The sequence below is a fragment of the Haemaphysalis longicornis genome, unplaced genomic scaffold, assembly GCF_048455015.1.
Source record: "Haemaphysalis longicornis isolate Haplotype H1 unplaced genomic scaffold, Haemaphysalis longicornis Haplotype H1 scaffold_1, whole genome shotgun sequence".
In the NCBI taxonomy this organism is placed as follows: Eukaryota; Metazoa; Arthropoda; class Arachnida; order Ixodida; family Ixodidae; genus Haemaphysalis; species Haemaphysalis longicornis.
This window is the reverse complement of record NW_027526203.1, coordinates 200,731,320-200,754,917: the sequence shown is the minus strand read 5'-3', so window position 1 is coordinate 200,754,917 and position 23,598 is coordinate 200,731,320. Positions and strand designations below refer to the sequence as shown.

General features: G+C 45.9%; 1 protein-coding gene across 1 annotated transcript; it reads left to right on the top strand.

Annotated features, from left to right (window-relative positions):
- The first annotated feature begins 734 nt into the window (after positions 1-734).
- Positions 735-20,553, top strand: LOC144156380 (nose resistant to fluoxetine protein 6-like). The gene is made up of 12 exons (XM_077688373.1): positions 735-911; positions 2,291-2,414; positions 2,885-2,972; positions 3,480-3,592; positions 5,403-5,582; positions 8,999-9,095; positions 9,780-9,875; positions 10,585-10,753; positions 12,171-12,253; positions 14,393-14,515; positions 16,606-17,050; positions 18,561-20,553. The coding sequence occupies exons 1-12, from the start codon at positions 735-737 to the stop codon at positions 18,939-18,941; spliced, it is 2,076 nt and encodes a 691-aa protein (XP_077544499.1). The 3' UTR covers positions 18,942-20,553.
- The last annotated feature ends 3,045 nt before the right edge of the window (positions 20,554-23,598 follow it).

The window sequence follows — 23,598 nt, the reverse complement described above, 5'->3', positions numbered from 1 at the left end:
TTGAGAAAAAACATCTGCAAAACAAAACATTTACTATATTTGAGGAAAACATCAGTGGTAGGTGCCAGTGGAAAAACTATTAGATGCAGTGTTCTTTCAACTGAAACAACAGATGTGCGTCTTATATTTAAGACAGAAAATAAACAGTGCGCGTTGAAAACAATATTGTAACTCAAAGTACAAGAAAGGGTTCACTGCAGAGCCTAGACCTCGCGCCGACATTCTAATTTCAACAGTAACGGAACAGATGGCGCGTGAGCAGTGGAACGCGGGGAAATTGAATTAACGTGAACAAAACTCCGCCATGTGTATCGTGTGACGACCAAGAAGGCAGGGGAGGACGTGAGTGGGGGCGGGTGCGTAGCAGATGAGAGGTATTTACGTGGCAGAGGCTGCAGGAAAAAAAATGGCGACTTTCGATTACATTTGCAGCGAAGTGAGCAGATACGCAACCATTTCTTCTTTTTTTTTTGCGTTTGCATCCCGATGCGTTCCGGGCGGTCGATGTGACTTTTAAGTAGGTTCTTCTTTACCTTTCCTGTCCCACACTCGCATGCACTACAATACAATTTTCGGGTCTACAGACAGCTTTTTCTGCAGAATCTAAGCATTTGTTCTTCTTGCCTTTGGTCACAACAACTGTGAAACACATTGATTCGCTTTACTACTGTCTTCCTGCCTCCCCCTGTTGCACGCATTCAGTGGTGGACGCTTCGGGGAGGCCCCACGCTGGAATGATGCAGGGTCGCATCGCGTCCTACGGCGCGTATGACCAGTGCCTCGCCGTCAGGCACGACCAGGGGCTCTTCCAGGGCAAGTACTGCATGGTCCACCTGAAGCATGACGGCACAGAGCTGTCGCCCAGCCTCCGCGTCATTGTTAACAAGTTCGTCGAGCACTACGGAGTCCAGGTGAGCCTGCTGGTGCGCGCTGTTCGAATGGAGGCTACAGTCTAAGACAATCCTCTGCTTCAACTTCTTTCCGATGCACTCACTTGAACAATGTATGCACCCAAATATGAAATTCCGGCGAATGACGATGTCGAGCGTGGGATTTGACTGAGAAGTTCGGTCTGCGCTGCCGCATCACCCATTGCAAGGATGACGTTCTGCATTGCGTAGTGCCACAGCGCAGATCCTGTCTTTGAGTCTAATTGTATGCACGTCGCTGTCACTCGCCAAACTGTCTTTGTTGGGAGCCTCGATTGGTCAACTGATTGCATCGCGGTGAATGTGAAGCGTAGGATTGCCTTGGAGCGTACAAACTGTTCTTAAACACCATTAGGATACCTCGTTTCAAAATGGCCGCTTTGTTTATCACTGGCAGAAGGTGATGTCAAACGCAAACACAGAAAACGTCATTTATGCGTTTTTGTTGCAGTAAACATTAGTGAACTTCCCACTGACACAACGTATGCGGAGTTCTTACTCTGCTCCTTCCAAGAACCTATTTGAACTGTTTCAGAAAATCAATATCTCGCTCGCAGCCAACCTCTGCCTCAAATAGCGACTTCACCAAAAGACACTGCAGGAATCTGTAGGACTGTTGCCCAATAGATTGTCAAAGGATGGCTTGTAGAGTTACCCAGGAAGTTTTTCATCTCACTGGACACTACTCGAATCATCTTATAAACGTTGTATTGAATATGAGTTACTCAGAGCAAGCTTTTGTCTTTTCTGATAGTTGTGCAGGAAAGCTTTAAAACGTTTAAAACTAGTGAAGTGATTGATCGGGAAAATTATATGAAGCCGCGAAATGTTTCACATGAGGCATGATGGGTGGGGTGGGAGGGGGCAATCGAATTCTGTTGGTGTCCGTTCGGTGCAGGTGACCGTATGGTCGAATTCTGTTGTCCCCCTTTTTTATATCTGCAAACACTTCGCGCTGCAATGTCACTCTTCTGCAGGGCTATAGCATAGCTTTATCAACATTGCGTAACTTTCGGGCCACCCAAGCTGTTCGCCTATATTGGGGCACTTTGTTGTGTGCACGGCTGACTAAGCATGAACTTAGTGAACCGCTATTTTATACTGGGTATATTATACAGTGGCGCGCGGAAATGGGTGCACTCGCACCAACGTTCAGCGCAAGCAACTGCGTGGTTTTAAGTACATGGACCTGAAATGGCTTTGCGTCGACTTCCAGCCCATTGTACCGTGCACTTTGGAAGAAACCCGGTTTGTCGTATACAGGTGAATAACATGCGCGCTACGTTCGCAATTGTGGTCTTCAGTGGACGTACCAGGGCTGTCACGCGAGTGTAAACGCCCGCCTTTTGCTTGCCCAACAGTATGTCGGCAACCTGACGAACCTAATGGCAGAAGGCTCCCCTATCTCTGTGCCGCTCTTCAAAATCGGGGTTTGCGTGCCATCGCTTTGTCAACGCGAGGACCTGCAGTTCATAATTGACTTCTGTGAGTATATACTTCTATCATTATGGTAGTTTTGCGACATCAACCGAAGTTTCTAGCCCACCCCACATGTGCGTTTTCTATCGCTCTAAGCTGTCTATGGTAGCCCCATGTTCGACTTATGACTACTAAGTTACTACGCTAAAACCGAGATACAAAAAGCTGTGATCGCAGTTGACAGCGTCGCCTGGAAGTAAGGATTTTCGTCGTTTACGCATTTACTCCCCAAACAATAGTTTCTTGTACTTTCGTTCTGGAACTTGCACCGTGTTTATTGCTCATATATACAAGACTATACGTTGTCATAATCTTTCCTCTCATAAACATTTTGCTCGTGTCTACAGTGTCCTGACTAGTCACATATGGATTATTTTCTCTTGAATCCCCTTAGTCCTGAATACAAGCCTTGGTACCGCGATTTGCCGTGCACAACCATATTTGTGAAATTTGTACGTTTCTTTCATTTTTATTAGTCACCAAGGACATCGGGTCGCTGTTGAAAGTTAAATGGTGCACCATTGAGGAGCCAGTTAAACTGGACCGACGCCAAACCGTGATTTTGTAAGTCATTTGTTTCTTTATCGTGAAACATGCGCTTTCTGTAGAATTTGTTAGACTGGTAATTTATGTAATTCCACAATATCTCAGATCCATAGATCCCTCTTTCAAGCAAAAAATAAATTAATAATCCGTAAAAGGCAACATAAATAAATAGCTAAACAAATCTGTTTACTATCTATCAATCAGATATTACAAATGATAACACTTCGGTTACACTCAAAACCCCTTACATCAGCAATAAGGCGTAGAAAAGCTTCATTTAAAGATTGTTCGGAAAGGTACGTAATCTTTAGGCCGAACATTTTCAGATTAGTTGCTCAAAAACTGTAAACGATGTCTGAACAATACTGTCTATTATGGCTTCCAAAGTTTATGACAAAATTGCACAGCACTGATTTTTTTCTCAAGATAGCTGAGTCGATAACTACGAAGCTTCTTCATATTTCAGGTTGAGTAGATACTGCAACTAACCATGCACACTTTTCTATTTTTCGCATATTATGAAAGATGCATCTTCGTAGTGTGGGTGTCTTTTATCCTATTCGGAACTGCCTACGACATCTATAAAACAACGTGGTCTACAAATGATGGCAAGGACTCTTCGGAAAAAGCTGGTACAGGTCAGTTACCTAATTTTAGGTGGTATTTTATATGAATAATACGGTGTCGTAGTTACAATGTTCGGGCTTTCTAAAAACATTGCTTTTCGGGGAAATATACCCGCTCGTCCGGTCATAGCGTCTGCTATATACTGCTCCACATGCATCGCCCCTCTGTTACACTCTGTATGTTACACTCTGATCCATGAAGCCTGCCCTCAAATAAAAGTAAAATACAAACCATTCAGTGGGTGATCATGGTATTTTCTCGGAATAGATGCAAATTTACTGACAAGGTCCTCAGCAATGTTTTTATTTCAATGTATATAGATGGCTAGGGAAGGTGGCCGACAAGAAAGACACCGCCTTGAGGCCATCGGCTTTGAAGCCATCTTCTCATTTCTATTGGTTTGCCACTCCCCGAAAATAACACAGAAAGCTTTCTGCATTTTAATGTTGTGTTACTCGGGGAAGGGCGGCAGGAGACACCTCACAAAACGATAATTCTTTGTAGTTGCAAATCATGTGCCAATCAAAATGCTATATCACAATAAGAACAGTTTCAGGATTTTCTACGTAGCTCTAAATAACTATGAAATTTGTTACTTTTCTTAACGCAGTGTGTGTTTTCTCTATGGAAGTGCCGATTTCAAGTCATATATCAGAACAAAGTGGTTGCACCTTTGAACAATGGTAAAGTTCAATAACCCAAACCGCGCGTGGCAATGTGTAAAAAGGTAAAGAGGCCCCGAAGTGAGTCATACAGATTGCGCAATTGCCTTACCCGATATCAGACTAGCATGCGCAGGTCGAGGTGCATTTTTTGTGTGCATTCACGCATTTTTCAGAACCTAGAAAAAGCGTCCAAATGGCCCGGTACTTTCGCACGATCATTTCCGCCTATTTGCTGACACCGATCATGATGACACCCTAGAAACCCAGAAGTGCACAGTTCAGTGGATTAGAGCATACGTTTAATGTTTATAACCTGTGCTTAAACAAAAGAAACGACTAGAGTGACCCCCGAACTAGTGAGGATCGGCATATTGCAAATATTGTGACCTCATTACCGTAGGTGATGCGGCGATCGCGAACGGCGCAAGTTGTGTTTTCTTCTGCCGACTATTAGAGATAAACTAAAACCTCCCAGACATCCGTTAAGTAATCAAAACTGGCTGAGTTGGGTGAAACTACGCAGTGAGGCCTTAAATAAGACTCGAAAATCATTTACAATTGCTCTAAAAACTTGTTGTTGGCACATTAATTAAAAAAAATGAAATGACAGCGTATTTTTGTTCCAGGAACCGTTTCGAAAGGAAGAAAACATGGTCATTTTTTAGTAAATTCATTTCCAGCAGCTGGTCATAGTACGTATTAGCCGGCCAACCAGGTCTACATGAATACCGATCACTGAAAAAAATGCCATTTAACACTATCGAATGAATATTACAAGGGAGATGCTTATATCGTATGTAAATACGCAACTTTGGCGTCGTGCCACTATTTGGCCATGGCAGACCGGATGCGGTGGCTGAGCGGTCGTAACGCACAGTTCCTATAGTGGAATTCAAATCCAAGTTGCGCGCTTATTATTTTTTTCGTTCTGTATACCGTACGCAATTTTCGCCGCGGATGTGTGCGTTCATATCCCGTATGTAAAAGAAGTGCGTTGTATCGATTAGCCTTAAAATTAGTTACATTGTCCCTTGCCACGGGATCTGCCCAACCGTGGCGACGTGAGGTTCGTTAGAAGCATACCGAGCAGGAGCTGTGCACTTATCCCTGCTGGGAGAACCGAGGGCCTCATACCTGTGTTCCCATGCGCATGCAGGCTACTTGTCCGGCGTGGCGGCATCGTTCTCGCTGCGGCGCGCATTCAAGAAGCTGCTCGACATGCCCAACTGGGGCGACTACTCCAACGAGCTGGGCTTCGTGCACGGCATGCGAGTTCTCTCGGCCACCTGGGTCATACTGGGCCACACCCACATTATTCGAGACGTGCATGCCAGCTGTGAGTGCCCTAAGCGAGTATTTGTGGCGCGGGGTGAAGTTCTTTTGCCGTTGCGTTATTCAGCTTACTCAAGACGGAGGAAATGAAATCTCCATGACGTCTTAAGGAATGAGACCTGCTTCCCGCAAATCCAGCCCCACCCGAGCCCCTACCACCTCAAATAAGAATAATAACTATAATAAATGTCAGTAAATAAAGAAGCCCTAATTGTAAAAATTAATTCATCTGCATCGCCTATGTCTGCCCTCGTGTGAAGGGGTGATACAAACAAGTGCCTCCAGCAGAAAGTTTTCGCCGCCACTACAAAGGAACATGTCATGAGTATACTCAACACGCGTTGTAGCCTCGGAGGCATTGTAGAAGTGATCGGATCGTCGTATACTTTCGAACGAACCCCAAAACGTACCTTACCGGTAGGTCCTAATACACAATTTGTCTTGATCCGGTGCTCTCTATCCACCCGATACAATTTTCCCTAAACGGGGGAAGCACTGTGTATTGGTTCTGTTAGAGTATTGCGCGAGGTTATATACTCTAAAGAAATGCCCGTGAGTCTGCTTCCCCACAATGCACAGAGAAGGCCAATCACCGCGACAAACAGGTAAAATAGGCGAGTAACGACACCCGGCAAAAGAGTTGACTTATGTGACACCTAGCAATGCAAGCATTCATTACACGACGCCGCCACACAGATCCAATTTCGAGTCAAATTGTATGTCGGGCCGGCCTCTGTATTTGCCTAATCCAGGTTCAGTGGGGCAAAGCATGTCCACAAACATTTTTAGTGTGTAGCGATTGCTTTCTTTCATCTGCCTTAAAAAATTCTTACATAAATTCTGCGAAAAAGGCCGAAAAGTTTAAAAGATTCCACGCTCTATGCACCTAATGTTTCACCTAAATAATGCCCACCAAACTAAGTGAGCCTTGACTAAAATTGGCGTCAAGTAAACGTCCTGGCTTACCCCTCGTTACTTGAATATTATAGGCACCGGACAGTGAAGTTTTCGCGCGACTGCAGCGCCATCTCTCGCCGCCGCTTAGCAACTCCGGGTCGGTGGATGTCGCGACCGGCCGTTCAGCGCACGTAAAAACACGCGCGCTGCGTGCGGTTCGACGTTGTGTGGCGGAAGTTTTTTAAGAAACAGTTATAATTACAAGTTGCAGGGTCCGAAAGGATCAAAATGCTGCAGAAAAGAATTAGTGGCCACGCCGCTACTGCTGCGTGCAGGACTGTCACAATCGCGAAAGGCAGCCGCCATCGTTCTATACAGGTTTCTCGGGCAGCCCTGTAGAATAAGCGTCGCAAGAAATGGATTTCAGCAGTAAGAAAGCCATGACATTTCTGTCAGTGGAAGGAGTAAAATTATGAGTACTATGACTGTTTATGCGCAGCGCAGACACGAAGGGCCATAAAACTAAAACGTTTGCTTTCAGTGTTCCATACACATAGCGCGCTGCGATGAATCACATGCCGTCGTAGTATTTGCATAACACAAAGTATTAGGGCTTCCGCCACTATTGTTTTATCAGCAGTAACGTTTTTTAGCGACATTCACGGCACCGAATGAATGCCAAAGGCGGCACAAGAATATGTTCACAGCACTACGCGGGTGATGTCAAAAGCAATGCAAAGACGGCCAATACGCATCCCGCTTACTGCCCTACTTTGTTCCCTGTAGTGTACAGAGTTCGGCCACGCATTCCAAACGAGAGCGTGGCAAGCTATCTAAGGCAAGGTTGCATTCACTCGCGCTGACTTGTTTAATGCGTTTTGCGTACTCTGAAAGTTGAGGTTACTATTGTTTAAGCAGAGGATCGGGAGGAGGGGGAAATACTTTTTTGGAGAATTCTGAACGGCCTGAACTAACTGTTTCACAATTAGCCGCTAAGAAGACTCTAACATTCCTCACAAGATAGAAGCCGAAACTAAACCGAATCTCCGTAAAGACAACCGCAGCTCCGCAGCAGATTTCCAACTGTGTGAACTGCGTTTACTTTGTCATCAGCTAATAACGTTTGGAATCCGTTGTTAATTAGTGACAACACCAACCGAGCTGAAGAAGGGCAACTAAAAAAGTAACTGCAGTGTGGTTGCGGGAACAGAAGAAACAACACAAACACGCTTCTGTCGTGGAGCGCCGTTGATACGCTGGGGTCACTTTATTAGGCTGTAAAACAAGAAAAAATTAATACTGACCTGAATTGACGCAGCAAATAAGCTTTCCTTGCTGAGAATGGGACTTCGCAATGATGTCTGTTCCATCAATTTCTTTCACAGCGCACACGCGCGCGGGGACGTACAATCTCTAACTTCTCGCGCGCGCGAGGCCGACAGTAGTAGTTCAGCCCCGTAATTGTCCGGAAATCGCACAGAAGCACTTGAGACACGGGGAAACTATTTGCCACAACAGTTTTCAAGCACGAGACACCTTTAAAAAACAATCGCAGAAACGCAAAAGCAAACAACCGAGAGGTGCCGAACATATGAACGCACGCCCGCCGTCTGGCTCTCACCGACCCAAAGTTAGCTCAAGCTTCCGCGGGGCGGCGCTGGTTGTACGTTATTCGGCGGCGCTGGTTGTACGTAGACATTTAGATGAGAAGAACTGGGCAGCCAGAGTGCACAGGTACATGTACCTTAAAAGTGTGGACACCCAATGGCGGAAGAGGACGCGAAAGCTGGCGACTAAATATACCTTGACCGCGGCAAATAAACAAGGGGGGGCAGTTAAAAAGCAAGTGAAGGAAACAGAGACGCTCATGTGGAAAGAGAGGATGGAAACTGGGAATCTACAAAGCAAGCAAAAAAGAGATCCGGAAAGAGAACTTCTATGACAACAATAAAGGTAGTGCGTTGCTCTTTGAGGCGCGGGCTGGCTGCTTGAGAACTCGAACCTACATGAGCAAATATTCGTCCCAGGATGAGACATGTGTTGTATGTGACAGGGATAAAGAAACAATCGACCACATAGTAATAGGATGCCAAAAGATTCAGCCGGATAGAATTGGGGGGAAAGTCCTATTTCCTGAGGCACTGGGCTTCGCAATTGATGGAAGCATTAACTGGTCAGCAGTAGGTATTACTAAGCAGCGGCTAGAGTATTGGTGAAAAAAAAGCAGGGAAGTCGATAAAATAACATCCCAGCCAGGGGTAGCGGCAGGGCAGAATTAAAAAGAAATCCGAGTTGAGGGACTAAATTTAAATTCAAACTACTAAGATAGGCTAGATGGCGCACGCCGTCACCCCGATTCAAAGGGGAGGCCTTTAATCATCATCATCATCATCATCATCATCGTCACGCCCTCTGGGCAGTGACCGGTGCCTATAGCGTGCATAATAAAGAACAAGCGCAAGGTTGACGCAGACGATCTAATCGAATAGCAGGACTCTTATCTTCTCATGTGCTTTTTTGCAGCGGACGGTATTAGCTTTCTCAAAAGAATAAAAGAAGACTTCCTGTTCACTGTCCAAATGAACTCGTTCATGGCGGTTGAGACGTTCCTGGTGATCACGTAAGTATTTTTACTGTTATACGTTGTGGTTAAATGTACCGCATTTTCTAGCGCACAAGTTGCAGTTTTTTCTGAAATTACCGGTGATTCGGCTGATAGTACAAAGGTGCAATTTATGTGAGAAATTTTATGAGCGTCGCCACAAACGACGCCTAGAGGGCAAAACATAAGAATATCATTTTTCACATTGCCTTTACACCCACAAAAGTCGGTTCTTTCCTACTTGTGGGTCTGTAAGCTCTGAGGCCTTCTGGAAACGGAAGCGTTCTACATGGTCGATAGACAATTAAAAATACAGGAATGCAGACTTCTTGGCGGACTTTTATTGCGCCCAAAGTAAAGAAAAGGCGACTTGTACAACGGTGCCCCTAATCGCCGAATTTTTTCAGGAGGAGAGCAGCTTATTGGGGCCTGTGATCTCTACCGTGGTGTGACTAATAGAGCGAAAACTGCGGGATCTTTTTATGTTGTCAGTTGGCCAGTACTATAAACACTGCCCTAGACAAGCATGATCTCGTAGTTTACTCGTCTTTGAGCCGTTGGTTATCTCAAGAGCGGTTGATCATATTTGTCCGTTTTTTTTTTTTTTTGTGGGGGTGGAGGGGGATAAGGGGGACGGATAGTAGTTATATATATGCGTGCGAACACTTTACAAATGTAAATCGCCACAAACTTTCATTGCAGTGGATTTCTGTCAGGGTACCTGGTAATGAAACGGCCCCCGACGAAGATGTCACCAATCTTGATCGTCTTCGTGGCGCTTTTCAGGCGTTACATACGGTAAGTTTCGTGACTACAATGACGTTTAAACCTTCGCACTCGATCACCCCTATATAAATTAAAGGCGTCACTAAATAAGCTACGAAATAAGCTAGCAGGACGTGCGCAATATTTCTTGATGGCCCGGTTATGTTGCTCATGTTTGAGCTTGATAAAAATATTTTTAGCATCAGAATGATTTCACCAAGAGGAGGTACAGGAGCGGCTTGACTGGAGTCAGTGTCAATCACCTACAAGAATATATCGCACTAAATGTAGATAATAATTTTGGACAAACTCTAAATGATCATCAGCAAGCTGCGAGATGCGATATACGAGGTGCGTGCAGCCCTCTCCATTTAAAACTTCCAAGTTGTTTTGAAATTTCCCAGTTTGATACATTTGATAAAGAAGGCCCCGGTTTAACACAAAAACACCTGTGATCTGCAACGTGCCTTGTAATATTTTCGTTAACGAACGAGTCATTTCAAATGTATATGTTTAACACAGTCCCCTGGGATTTTCGCATTTACATTTTGCTGCATTACGGAGTTCTGGGGCAGAGGCCTGGCTAAAGGATGCTCTCGGAGTTCTCGTTAACGTGAGAGTGGACTGTGTCCGTAGAGTCGTGGCGAATTCACCTTTACGGATATACCATAGATCACAAGCGAGTGGTCATGTCGGAAGGGCATCCTTGAGACGCAGTGTACAAGAGCGGCGATACTCGCAGCCTGATCATGCCCATGCTTGCGGTTATGGGCTCCATCTACCTGCTGCCCACTGTGGTGGATGGCCCCATGCTGAAGGAGCACTGGTCCGGGTTCGAGGAACCCTGCCACAAGAACTGGTGGAAGCTGTTCACCATGACGCACAACTACGTCGACAACTTCTACGATCTGGTGAGCATGCATTGTTCTGCGTGGAGGAAGGGATTTCCTTCTGCTCCGTTGCCTATGAACAGCTCCAACAAGAATTCAGGGCGCGGTCAGGCGGCACTTTTCATAAGAAGAACGGGGAAGCTCCCTATCTGGCAGTTCGTCAGACCAGGAATCACAATCCCGCAGACGACCTCGTCTAGAGAGGGTATGTAAGAAGCTTGTGCGGGAGAAGTCACTGAAACCAGCAAATGAATAGTATTGTATATGAGTCACTTGAGGTTTGCGACTGACATCGGCTTGCTCAATGAATTGGGAAAAGGCCTGCAATGACTGCTTCGGGAACTGCGCTCAGAAAATTCAGTCTAACGGGTAAAGATAAGCATGAAGAAAAAAATTGAAAGTAATGTTAAACAGACAAGCCGAAAACCTCCTTCAGCCTACGCAATGAAACACTAGAATGGGAAAATGACTACAGCCATCTCCGACAAGGTGCTACTGCTCGTACATACAAGGAGATCGAAATCAGGCGTGGGATTAGTGTGGGCTGGTAGCGCGACGGGCAAGCACTTTCAGGTAATGAGCGAACAGAAGGCTAGTTAGGTCGCTGAAAAGAAAAGTATGCAACCAATGCGTACTTCCGGCGATGACTTGTCAGGTGGAAACTTTCGGGCTTACTGAACACCCGGAAAGAAAACTTAAGCTGTCAGAACAAACCCTGGCAAGAAAATATTGCAGGAGTAACGCTTAGAACTGAGAACCGGTGGATTGCAAGGGTGACGGATGCTACAGAGAGGCGGGACCAAAAAGTAAGAAAAAAAGCTGTAACTGAACAGAGGAACGAGATAAGAAAATTGGGTGGCGAAGCATGTATTCGGCAGCCTAAAGCCTAAGGAAAGGATATAAACAAGGTAGTACGGCTGTTCTTTTGTTTTCCATAAAGTTCCTCTACTGTTATGTGTTGACTATTAAAAAAAACAGTGGAGAAAAACTCGCGTCCAGGGTGGCGAGAACCGAACCTACGACCACTGGATTACGCAACGTACGTTGGGATGGATTATATTTGATTAAAATTAAGTATGATGGATTATGTTGCCATCACCATATTCCATTAACGTGAATTAACGGTAAATTAACATGAATTAAAGTAGATTAGGATGTTTTAGGCGTGGTAAAATTGCGTGGCTTGTGGGCAAACAGGTGGATGTCTATATAAAATGTTACCATTGCAATGATATACCAGGCTTTCGACTTCAAAACGCGCAAGCCGACTTACGTGTCCTGAGAAATTTTTAGAGCAGTCAGCCTCCACATACGCTTCCTGCTTTCAAATGCTCTTTTCGTTTTGAGAACAGCTTGGAATTAAGAATAACCATTCAGTTTGAATTTTATTTAACTTGTCTAAATAATGACGCTAACTCTGCACGAATTTGCAACGCAGTGTGTGCCCCATTTCTGGTACGTTGCTGTGGACTATCAACTCGCGATCGTCAGCACCATCATCTTGGCCGTCGTGCTGCCCAAGTGAGATCGTTTTTGCCTCTTGTCGCTTTATTTATTCTTTTTCTTTTTCATTACAGCAGTGATGAGGCCACGCAAGAGACTTGATTGCAATTTCCAGGGAAATAATACGTCACTTAAAACGTTCAAGGTTCCTGATACCCTGAAAATAAAGGCGAAGACTTGCAGTATTATGTCCGCATTGAGTTCATATTGAGCTGTAGGCGTTGTGTTACTGCGCGAGGTAGCGAGTTTGACTCCCGTCCGCGGCGGCCGAGAAAAGCTTTTTATTTTTTGCAGGGGGTGAATACCTGAAACCCTGCAGAGATTTCGGCTATCGTCGAAGATTTCCATGGGATATAAATTGATTTGTAGCCTAATGACGTGCCTCATAGCCTATGGCTGTAGTTCGGCGCGCGAAGTCTCAAGTTGTAGAGATAATTATACATATTAAAGCGTTCTGATGTCCTCTCTTGAACTGCGCTTTGAAGTATCTAGAGAAGGAATCGGCAACCTGCGGCCCGCGTGACAGTATTATGCGGCCTCCAGCAAGTCGTGATAACCCCCCCCCCCTCCTCTATCACATCCTACCTTAAGGCCGACATGCCAGTTGTGACCTCAAATGACGTTAGACGTAAGTACAAGAACTGAGAATTGTCCTCTTCCGCAGAAGAGTTGAAACTTGAGCCGGGTGGTACATAACTTTGAGATTCGAGGGCAGCGCTTTGTTTGTCTCGTCTCCACTTCGTCTCGTTTATTGCACTGCCCTCTACTCTCAATGATCTCTTCCAGTTGGCGTTGTCCCTCATCTTTCCACTTAGCCATTTTATTGTCCATTATTGTCAAATATTATTACCACTTCGCTGGTTTTTTTCTGATTGTTTGCAAAGCCCCCTCCGCTCACACTCGATTTGCCGTCCGGCCCTCCACCGTGTCGGCTTCGTGGAACTCGGCCTTCCGCTTCAAAAGGCTGCTGACCACTGGTCTAGAGGTTTCGTTAGAGGTAGCGCTTATTTACGCCTAATCTCGTTCCACTCTTTGAGAACCATGTATGAGGTCGAGACAGTGACGGAATCCCGTCTGGCCGGGAGAATACATTTCAAACACACGAGACGCCGACCAGTCAAAAAATCGTTCTTGACGTTTCAGCTTCCAGCACGGAAGCCTTGTTCACAATTGTGAACAAGGTTGTGATTGTGAACAAGGCTTCCGTGCTGGAAGCCGAAACGTCAAGAACGATTTTTTGACTGGTCGGCGTCTCGTGTGTTTGAAAAGAACCATGTATCTGTACCAGTTCTGGCGAAGCGATATTGTTGCATTCGTTGAATCACGAAGTGATTTTATGTCATTCGGATTATTGATGTGTAGCGTGGTTAGATGAAGGAACAAACAAATGCGCGGTCATTACCAAATGTATTGCACATGCGTATTCATGCGTGGCTTAGATGAAGTAGGGTTGCTAAACCTCGCAGATCTCGCCTTTTTACTTGTTCTTTGCGCATGAATTCTATGTCATTAGTGCTCATCTGCAACCCGAATCCAGACGCGACAACTTGCATTTACCAAAGTGTCATCATAAAACCCACTGATATGGTGCCGATCATTGGTAGGGTAGAGATTAGTCTAGATACAATAAAGTGACTAAGGATAATGAATATTAGGAATACTAATAGGCGTATTGATTTTTGACACAAGGCAGAAACGATGACGTTGCCGCATGGTTACCATTAAGCTCCTAAATTATCAACCAACTTTGTGACATCAACGTAACATGCCACTTGAATTTTATCGAAAGCACAAAACCACTTGTGTTCTCTTTCAATGGGAATTCCGTTTAAGTTATTTATGAAAAGCACCAAAAAAAGCCTTGCCTAGCGTGTACGCCATACATCCCGTACATTTTCTGGCTTGTGTACAACGGCTGTAACTCACTTCGCAAGAGACAAGACAACACACGTTGCGTGGGGCCTAATCATTTGTTTTTGCGCCTCATTTTTACATGTTCTTGATATTACAAAACTGCTTTTTGTCGAAGCTCAGGCATGCCCACTCTTTCCGAAGATACAGTGACGGTATGCGTAAGCTGCGGTCACTGTTATGGGGGACGCATCTGGCCGACACGACTGCCAATCTGCCCCTTCGGTCGTTGCTCTTTCCCCTCAGGTGGCCCAAGGCGTCCCTCTGGCTCATGGGCATCATTGCGGTCGCCACATGCCTTGCCACGGGCATTCAGTCCTACGTCATAGATGCATTTCCCTTCAGCATGATCATAAACGTCGACTTCAAGTAAGTGTATACGACTCAGGCATTGGCGAGAGAAAGCGGTTAGACCGATCAGCACTCACTCAGTAAACGAAAACATTCAGGCCGAGGGTGCACGCTTCATTTTACCTACGTATACACCAGACGCTTTTCATGAAGCGGGCTCGATTTCCGGCCGCGGCGGTCACTTCTCAGATGGCGGCAAAAAGTAACAACGCCCGTGTGTCAAGATTATCCCCAGGTGCTCAAACTTAATCCACAGCTCTCCACTACGGCGTGCCTCATAGCCATGGTGCAGCTTCGGCGCGTTTACCCACAAGAGTTTTTGGAAAATATTCTGTCAGCCCATTACACCTCACGTTTACAGCTCTAAAGAATAAAAGTGAATTAGGAATGCCAACGTGTCTTCGTTCTCCTTGGTGAAGCCCTTGGACCATAGCGTCATTTCATCACTAGTTCATGCAATGTACTCATCAAGAATATTTATTGTATTTATGACTGCTGCAGAGGAGCTAAGAAGTTAATCATGCCGACATAACACAGAAATAATTTTGAGACATTTTAGCGAGATGTTAAAGCAAAACGCACTACTACTACACCATCACACTATACAGGAGCCTGACAGCGGCCTCGTGCGCTTGAGGGCATGTGATACTAGCTTCCATTATTATTCCCGACAAAAGCGAGGACCACTTTGTCTGTAGTATGCGCACATGTCCGGGTGGCACCCACTATTAGAACGATATTGGTCGAAACATGGCAAGCATGATCGAGAACGGGCTGTTTATTCCAATTTGGAGCCGGCGTGAGCTAATTACGGTTGAACGTGGCGAGTGTTGGCCCCATATTCTCCCCAGCATTCAGGCGTTGTTCGTGAACGCTGTCTGAAGCTCGTCTTGACTGTCGGGTATGACCCATATTCTACCGTCATCCGCAAATCACAACATTAACCCACGAACACTGACTGACCCTTGGTGTGACATATTCTACTGTTACACAGTTGGCACCGGCTTAGTTGGCTCCATAGTTTTTAAACCTGCTGTTTAGAATTACTTTGTACTAGATTAACGGAGTTCAAACTATTCACTTGAAAAGCCCTGACAAAATTTGTTAGGTTACTTTTTTTTCAGTTTCCATTGATAGCACTGGTTTTGTAGGTACTGCCGCCATATTATTTCATATTTTTTATGTATTACTAAATTCGTCTTGCGTCCTATGCCCGAACCGCTGCGTTATGTAATACTTCATTGGCCGCGACGGTATTGAAATTATTGTATAAGCAAACAAATACGCTACTGAAGTGAAGGTCTTACCCCAAAGCTGCGGAGCAATTAGACGAACATAACAGGAAAGGAACGAACACTACAGAATGCATGTCGGCACTCTTTCCGCTGTGATCAGTGCGTCCTGTGACACAGCCACATTTACGTACCGATGGCAGCATCCCGCCGGTTAAAATATTAAACGGACCCTGCAACACTTTCAATAAACGCTTTTACTCTTTCCTTCGCGTCTGGAAGCACTGCGAAAGCTATAATTATCGCCAGCACGGAGCGGCACTGCGTGATTTGCTCGTCGCAGCAGATACGCCTTCTATTTCCGCTTGGCTTTTCTGTCTTTCTTTTAAAAGTGCCTATCGAATACGTTTATTGCTGCAACTGAAGGAATGCCGGCCAATAGCCGTTGAACCGCTGTAATGAAGTAATTCGAGCGGTCGCATCACGACAAGACCAGAAAAGAGAAAAAAACCTTTTGAGCGTGTTTCCAAGTTATCTGATGGGCATAGAGCAGTAATTTCTTGGCTGGGGTACTTTGCGCCCCCTTAATCTACGTACTGGGTGTGTTGGGCGCCTACATTCTGCAAGCATTTAGGATTTCAACAAAAATTTGAAAGAAGTGTTGCAGGGTCCCTTTAAATACGCTTCCAGCCAAAAGCACCCGCTCCCCCCCCCCCCCCCCTCCGCACACACACGCACATACACGTTGTTGCTCGAAATACTGATTGTATTTATGGCAGCGATGCCACAGTCGATAAATGATGTACCAGCTGGTCAAACAAAACAAATCTTCTTCGCCTTCGGCCTTCGCTCTAAAGCGTCACTCGCGAACCGCAGGAGGCACTCCGAACTGCAGACCGAGATCTACATCAAGCCATACGCGCACGCGGCCACTCTCTTCGCTGCGATCATCATGGGCTGCCTGGCCGCGCGACGGCATCGGCTGTCCCGGCTGTTCCAGGGCGCTGCCTGGACGCTAGCCACCGTTGTGGCGTTGGCCGCCCTGCTGGGCGTGCGCACCTGGACTGTGGGACGGTTGCCTGAGCGCCTCGAGTCGGCCTTCTACGCGGCCCTGCACCGCGTCTGCTGGGGCCTCGGAGTCTCGTGGGTTATGTACGCTTGCGCCACGGGACGAGGCGGCTACGTCACCAAGATCCTCGCGTGGCCCATCATGTACCCTCTAGGGAGGCTCTCGTTCGCCGTGTACCTCGTCCACATTGTTCTCCTGGGCGTCGACACGGTGCTCGGACGAGAGCTCGTCAGTCAGCAGCCCTTCCTCCACGTACGGTGGCCTCTTGTGAACAGCTAGGCTTCCCACACTTATCACAAAGCTACAGAAAACTGCAGAAATGAAACGCAGGTTAATGTTAAATGTATAAGGATGCCCGATAATTACGATGTTCCGCAAGGAAATGTTCAGTACTATGCAATAATGCGGTTTCGGGCTCCATTTTGAGGTTATTGTGCACCCCCCGTGGAGTTCGAAAAAAAAAACATGCCGTGAATTTACTAAAATTCCCTATTAGGCTTCTGGGTAGGACATTCGCCTTGAAGCTCACCGCGAAACACATTAGCGCTTTTGCTGTTAATACGCACGCGGGTCCCCTTAGAACTCTAAAGCATACAGTTTCATTCTAATATATGCTAGAGGGAAGTCTGGCGCCACTGTCTAGGGGATCCCCGCTTCGGCGAGCGTTCCGTCATGTACCGGGCAGGCACGTTCCACTTGTCCTTGGAGTGGCTCATGAACAGGCTGAAAAGTTAGCTCTGGCTGCAAAAAAGCAACAATATTACTGTAGAAGGTTCATCAAATTTGTTTTGGTATTATAAAATTGAACCTCCAAAAAGATTAATTTGCCAGTGATTATGTAGAAGCTTCCGATACGACGAACAAGGTAAAAATGTTACCCTTTTTTGTTTATTTTGGCTTCGAGACAAAAAAGAAGCCATATGGCTAGCTAAGCCAAGTAAGGGAAGAACGTCGCTAGAGGCAATGGAGCCGCCCACGACGGCCCACGACTGCAGCGACAGATTTTCCTCAAGTATATGTTAGTATAAAATTCTATGCCCTAAAGCTATACCACTTTGAACCATGTGAATTTAGGGATCATCTCTCCGCAACCTCTTTCGCGAGATAACTAGTTGAAAACAGGCCTAGCGTTCTACATACCATTTTATGATGTATTTCTCACTGAAGACAAATGCATCAAAAATATGAATAATTTTTATTCTCTAAATTACTATAATGTTCTTACATACTTATATACATAAAAAGTCACGTCGGCTCGCAAGGTTACCTAACGACAAGAATGTAATTCTTGTAGCTCTGAGAGTTTGCTAATGATATGTTTTATTTTTAATTTGTTTTCTTTTTGATTCCAGCCTAATAATTTGTATCTTTTCCCCCTGAACGTCGTGTGTAGTACACGTCGAATTAAACCCGATTTCTCACCAACACCTTAGCATCAACCTGTCTGCTCCTGGTTACAAAAGTAGTCAGTATACAAAGTGTCTTTCGTTACACAAAAAGTATATGGAATACGAAAGCTCAGAAGCGGTGCTGAATACGGACCAAATATTTCGGCATAATTGCATCACACTTGCGGAAACACGTTTCATTCATTGATGGCGTAAGAAAACTTGATCGCTCAAAATGAACGGCCAAGTAAAGATCTGTGAGCAATTTAGCGGGTAGCGTCACGAATGCGCAGACCTTATGTTCAATGCAGCATTATGCGGTCGCCTGGTATTCTGACGTCACTTTTCTCTCCCTTGTCGCCACTTATTTACAGGCCCAGATATACCTGTCCCAGGCCATCATGTCCTATGCTATCGCAACCACCGTCTACCTGCTCGTCGAGTGCCCCGTGGCTGGGTTGGACAACATGGTTTTCGGGAAGTTGAAGCCCAAGAACGAATCCCAAAGCGCCAAGGGAAAGAAGGATGCCACCTACGAAGCCAGCGCTGTCCAAAGTTTACATACTGCCAAAGACAGCACCAGCATTGCCATCTTGCGCACCGAACGCCAGAATACCAAGGATATCAGCGGAAACTTAACGAAAGAGAGCTGCAATGGCGGTCTCACCAACGGCTACGTCAACTCTGTTTGCGATGCCGACCGCACTGTGCAGTCTTCGGTCGCCAATGGGACCCTAATGTCCTTCAAGTTATGAGGAAATCATCGCTGGCGATGAATGTTAGGTCGTATCCGGCCGCCCCTGTGGAGGTGCAGTAGCTTCGTTCAGCTATGGTTCCGATGAATTTGGTCAGTCTGCCGTCCGGACACGTTTCCCATCGACCGCGGCATGTCGCGCAAAAGGCAAAAGCTGTAGGGCGGACTGCGAGCGCGCCGATCGCCTGAAGCGCACCCTTTAGGCAGTAAGCGCGGTTGACAGTCAAGCATTTTTAAGGACTGCAGATCAGTTTATAATGATTTTAACTGCTTAATTCTTCGTTTTCATAAGCCTTTCTTTCATTTTGCTTGAAATCGTTTTTCTAGTCATTTTAAAAGTGTGACGGGCAGCGTCATTTCCTCGCGACAGTGCTCCATTGCTGCAGTGCCAGCGGTGCTGAAATGCAGTCAAGAGATTTAGAATGGTGAACACGAGGGAAAGCATTTTACGCATTTCCATAACAATCTATTTAATGCATCGCGCAATTGTGTACACACGCCTGGGAGTCCTGGCTGTTCCAAAAGCGGACGCATCAACAACCCCAATACAAATAAGTTGCCGCGCGTCTTTCATCACCCGGCATGCGCGCCATATAGTTGGCACAGACCAATCACAGCGCTTTGCTCGCTGCGGTTTATATATTTTCTTAAACAGCACCTTACGTTACACGACATAGCTCCTATTATTCCTCGCTAACACCTTCAGATCGATCGATGAACTATGATTTTCTGTTGTTTTTTTTATACCGGATGTGGTGCTAAGTCACACCTCGAATCCTTTATATACTCTTACATGGCATGTTGGCAGAAGCGCTCTTCAACGTTAGGGATACTCTCGTTGTCAGGAGCCGCCGCAACAAACGAAAGCTAGCGTAAATCTGTAAAGGGTCCGCTTTCTCTAGCGCCAGAGCTATTTACGGCGCATTGGCGAAATTGAGCGCCGCGTTAATTAGGCTGACCTTTATTCTCTATCCTCATAAATATTTTGGCGCCCTCTAGGTCCGGAAACTGAGAGGCTCACGCTGAGGCTGATTTTCGAATTAAAAAGGGTCTATAAAATGACATGATCTTTGAGTGAGAAAGTTGCTGACACATTGTTGATCATCATTGTACCTCTTTTTTTCCTTTCCATTCAATGCGAGCGATGCCAGCCAGTGCGCAACTTAACGTTTGCGGTTCATTTTCAAAAGCTGTTGTTTGACGAATTCGAAGTTGTTCCACATGTTCGTCCTGAATAAAGCGAAATGAGCGAAAAAAATTTATGTAGCTTGATGTTATAAATATTTTGACGACATCGACACAGCAGTTGAATTCTCTGGGGGCCTCATTCGCGAATAGTGACCCTGCTCGACGCCGCTTAGGTAATCTTCCAGCACTTCAGGCAGCTGCTGCGCCACGAAATTTCATTTCGAAAATACGTGGACGAAGGCCTCGAATGGCAAACTAGCCAAATTTCTGGGTACCACAGTTCAGCGAAAACGTGCAGGCTCATTGGACATCACCCGACCACGACTGCGCACTTCTGTATATGGAAGAACGTGCAGAGACTTCTCCTCTCGCATGTCCGCTGTCGACAGTTGCAATTTGTCTCCATGATGATTGTTATGTTTGCAATGGCCAGATACAAGTTCTGTCAATATTCAAAGCTGTACATATTGACAAGCGTAATAGTTTCGAAGCTTTTAAACATTTTATTTGCTGTTTTGTGGCATTCGTTGTTCCTGTTTGTGTGTTTATTTCATTGTTCGTTTGTTCGTTTCCTCAATAAAATTCTCTCCTTTCCCGTTTCGCGTCCACTTCAAACTGTGCATTAAACGTCTGTCAGACGCTAAGAGCATTATTTCGATGTTATAAACAATGTGGTTAAGTTCACGTTAAAAATGCCACTAGATACATTTTTCCCCCACAAAAGATCTATGCCCCCATGAGCGTTCTTGAATGTAGGCTTTCCTTACTTCGTTAATTCAACGAACCCCTCAGTACCAATTATCATAAGCTACATGCATAGCGGCGGCCTTGATTATGCTATTCTTGGCGCTACAGGTAGGACATAAAGGTTCATGGCCAGCGGACCGCTCCTGACACGGCGTCGAACAAAAGCCATCGAACAATAGCCCACGAGAGGGCTAATAAACGTGATCTCTTAAATACAACAAAATTTATCCACCCTTTGTCGAACCTTCGTAAAGAACGGCCCTGTACGCTCCAAACAACAGGGTAAGGGGGCAGCAGCAGGCTTACCTTGCACGCTTTCATAAACATGCAACTGCCATACGTCCCGTTTCACTGCCTGTGTACAACTAAAAGCTCCTAGGCCGAGCCGTACAGGCGAGAGCGGCAAAGTTTCGCAGAGAGATATTGGACTTCGCTCCGAGGTGATGAACTAAAGAAATAGTGTAAGCCTCGCGATGGCAAAAAAGAGAAAATAATACAATATGCTCGCTTACACTCGAGTCTTGGCCACCTTCTTTCCACGGCCAAAGTCATTCTTAGGATCACAAAAGCGCTTCCCGGCGATGTTATTCCTGTATTTGCAGTTATATAGGAGAGAGAGAGAGAGAGAGAGAGAGAGAGAGAGAGAGAGAGAGAGAGAGAGAGAGAGAGAGAGTACGACTTTATTCAAATGAGAAAAGTCCTGCGGAGCCGAGCGCGTGCTCGCAGGAGTCACGCGCGAAGCCGGTGGTAGAGCAGGACGCGCGGCTGCGCTTGTCGCGCAACGCGGTAGGCCTAGTGACCTTGAAGTACCTTGGCGGTGCCGGGATGACAAAAACCACGCGTTCAGTGCACCTTTTCCTGAGAAGGTGGGCGCTAAAACGATGGTGACTGAAGTCCCATAATCAGCTCGGACGACACCGGTTGCCACAGACGCCCGGCTGTTGAGGCACCTGCTCAACGCGCAGCTAGCCTTCGAAAGTGTTCGCGTAGAGAGTACTAGTCGCTTTTAAGTACTCGTACTAGTCGCTTTTAAGAGAGTACTCGTAACGGCTTTTTTAAAGACCCCTTCATAGCTTTAACACACACAAAAAAACCACCATCCTGTTCGGGGACATTTCGAGCTTACTGCAATAACAACATTGCACAGCAGTTCCATATGATAGGTTTCCCCATTGGTATTCGCCATAACATTCCGCTCAGGTGGTGACACCAAGAGCAGACACGTGGGTGTACGCGTATGTATGTATGTAGGAAAAATTTCAAACACCCCTCCGTCTAGCGACGACGACGGTGGAAACGCGAAGATTTCTTGCGTGCGGCTCAAATGGTGACTTGCCTAAGTCAAAGCGTCAATAAATATAGTGGAGTGATCACTGAGTGTAGTACTTAATCGTCCAATTGAATGAAGGCACGTATTAAAGAGATTCCCTTTATTGAATCGAGAGGTTTTTACCGTTTACGTGACACCTGCGTTGCCATTGTTCTTATCAGTAAGATTTACTGCATCGCGAATGTGGATCCTAGTGCTACGCCGATGCGGGTATTGTATGTCTTCGCTGTCCATCGTTCTTTGCGTGTGTGTGATATGACTGACGTGCCTTGTGCAACCAGAGTTCCCAGAGTTTAGCCGTGGACCGGACGCCATCAATGAGACCAAGAAAGCTTCACTTTAAAATTGCGCTCTGTGTCCACCGTGTTGGAATGGCGCAATCGGGCAGGCATCGGTTTTATAGCCCGAGGGACCCTCATTTTATTCCCGTCGCGGGAAGCACTTTTTGTTAAGGGCATAGCACTTTAGGCGCTCGCCTTGTCGTCCTAGCTCGCTCGCTCGACCCAAGTATATAGAGCACCAAGGCGGCGTCCCGGGGTAACGCTGTTGTTCGTGGCGTGACCCAGAGGCTTCGAAAGCCAAGCGGTTTATATAGTCATAAGCGTTCAAAAACTCGTGAAACGCTGGCGCTTGTCATACATCTTCCTGATGTTTAGCGCAAAGAAAACTATAGGTACATTTGAGGGAAAATATACGTAATTAACCGGCAGCGCCCGCGTTTCTTTAGTTAAGGACGCCCGTTGGGTTGGTTTTTATGATAGTAAGCGCAAAATGTGGCAGTTGAACGCCGGCACGTGCGGAGAGAAAAGCACAAAGAGAACAGAACTCCCGCTGGCGCAGTTTCAGGCAGGGTGCGCGTGAGCACTGCAAAGGCGGGAAATTTGAATTGCATGGGGTGGTAAGCAGTAAGCAGATAACGGCGGTACAGCCCATTATGGCGAATCACTGCTCAGCGCTTCCGACAGCTTTCACATTGAGTGGAATGGCTTTAATTTTTTTTTCTTGAGGCGCTAGTGTAAAGTTGGCTTTCCTGTAGAGCGGTTTGCCGGGCTCCGGACGCCATCAGTGACGCATTAAAAGCTTCGCTTTAAAAGAAAACTTGGAACGAATTAGCCGGCTGAGAGTCTTGCCAACGTTTCGGCAAAGGGATGTCTTTGTCCCTAACGAAGGCAAGTCTGTTAGCCGAAATGTTGACACACTCTGAAGCTACCACCTTCTTCATAGTTTCCTTTTTCTGTGTTCCCTACCATCTTCAAAGCTTAATTTTTTGGTATATATGTATGTATGTATGTATGTATGTATGTATGTATGTATGTATGTATGTATGTATGTATGTATGTATGTAAATGCATATATGTGTGTATGTGAATGCATGCATGTATGTATGTATGTA

What these genes read in the sequence shown, in the direction of transcription:
- LOC144156380 (XM_077688373.1), top strand. Translation starts at nt 735, where the DNA reads ATGATGCAGGGTCGCATCGCGTCCTACGGCGCGTATGACCAGTGCCTC. An exon ending in TTCGGAAAAAGCTGGTACAG is followed by an intron (nt 3,593 to 5,402) that starts GTCAGTTACCTA and finishes ATGCGCATGCAG; the next exon opens with GCTACTTGTCCGGCGTGGCG. An exon ending in TCGACAACTTCTACGATCTG is followed by an intron (nt 10,754 to 12,170) that starts GTGAGCATGCAT and finishes TTTGCAACGCAG; the next exon opens with TGTGTGCCCCATTTCTGGTA.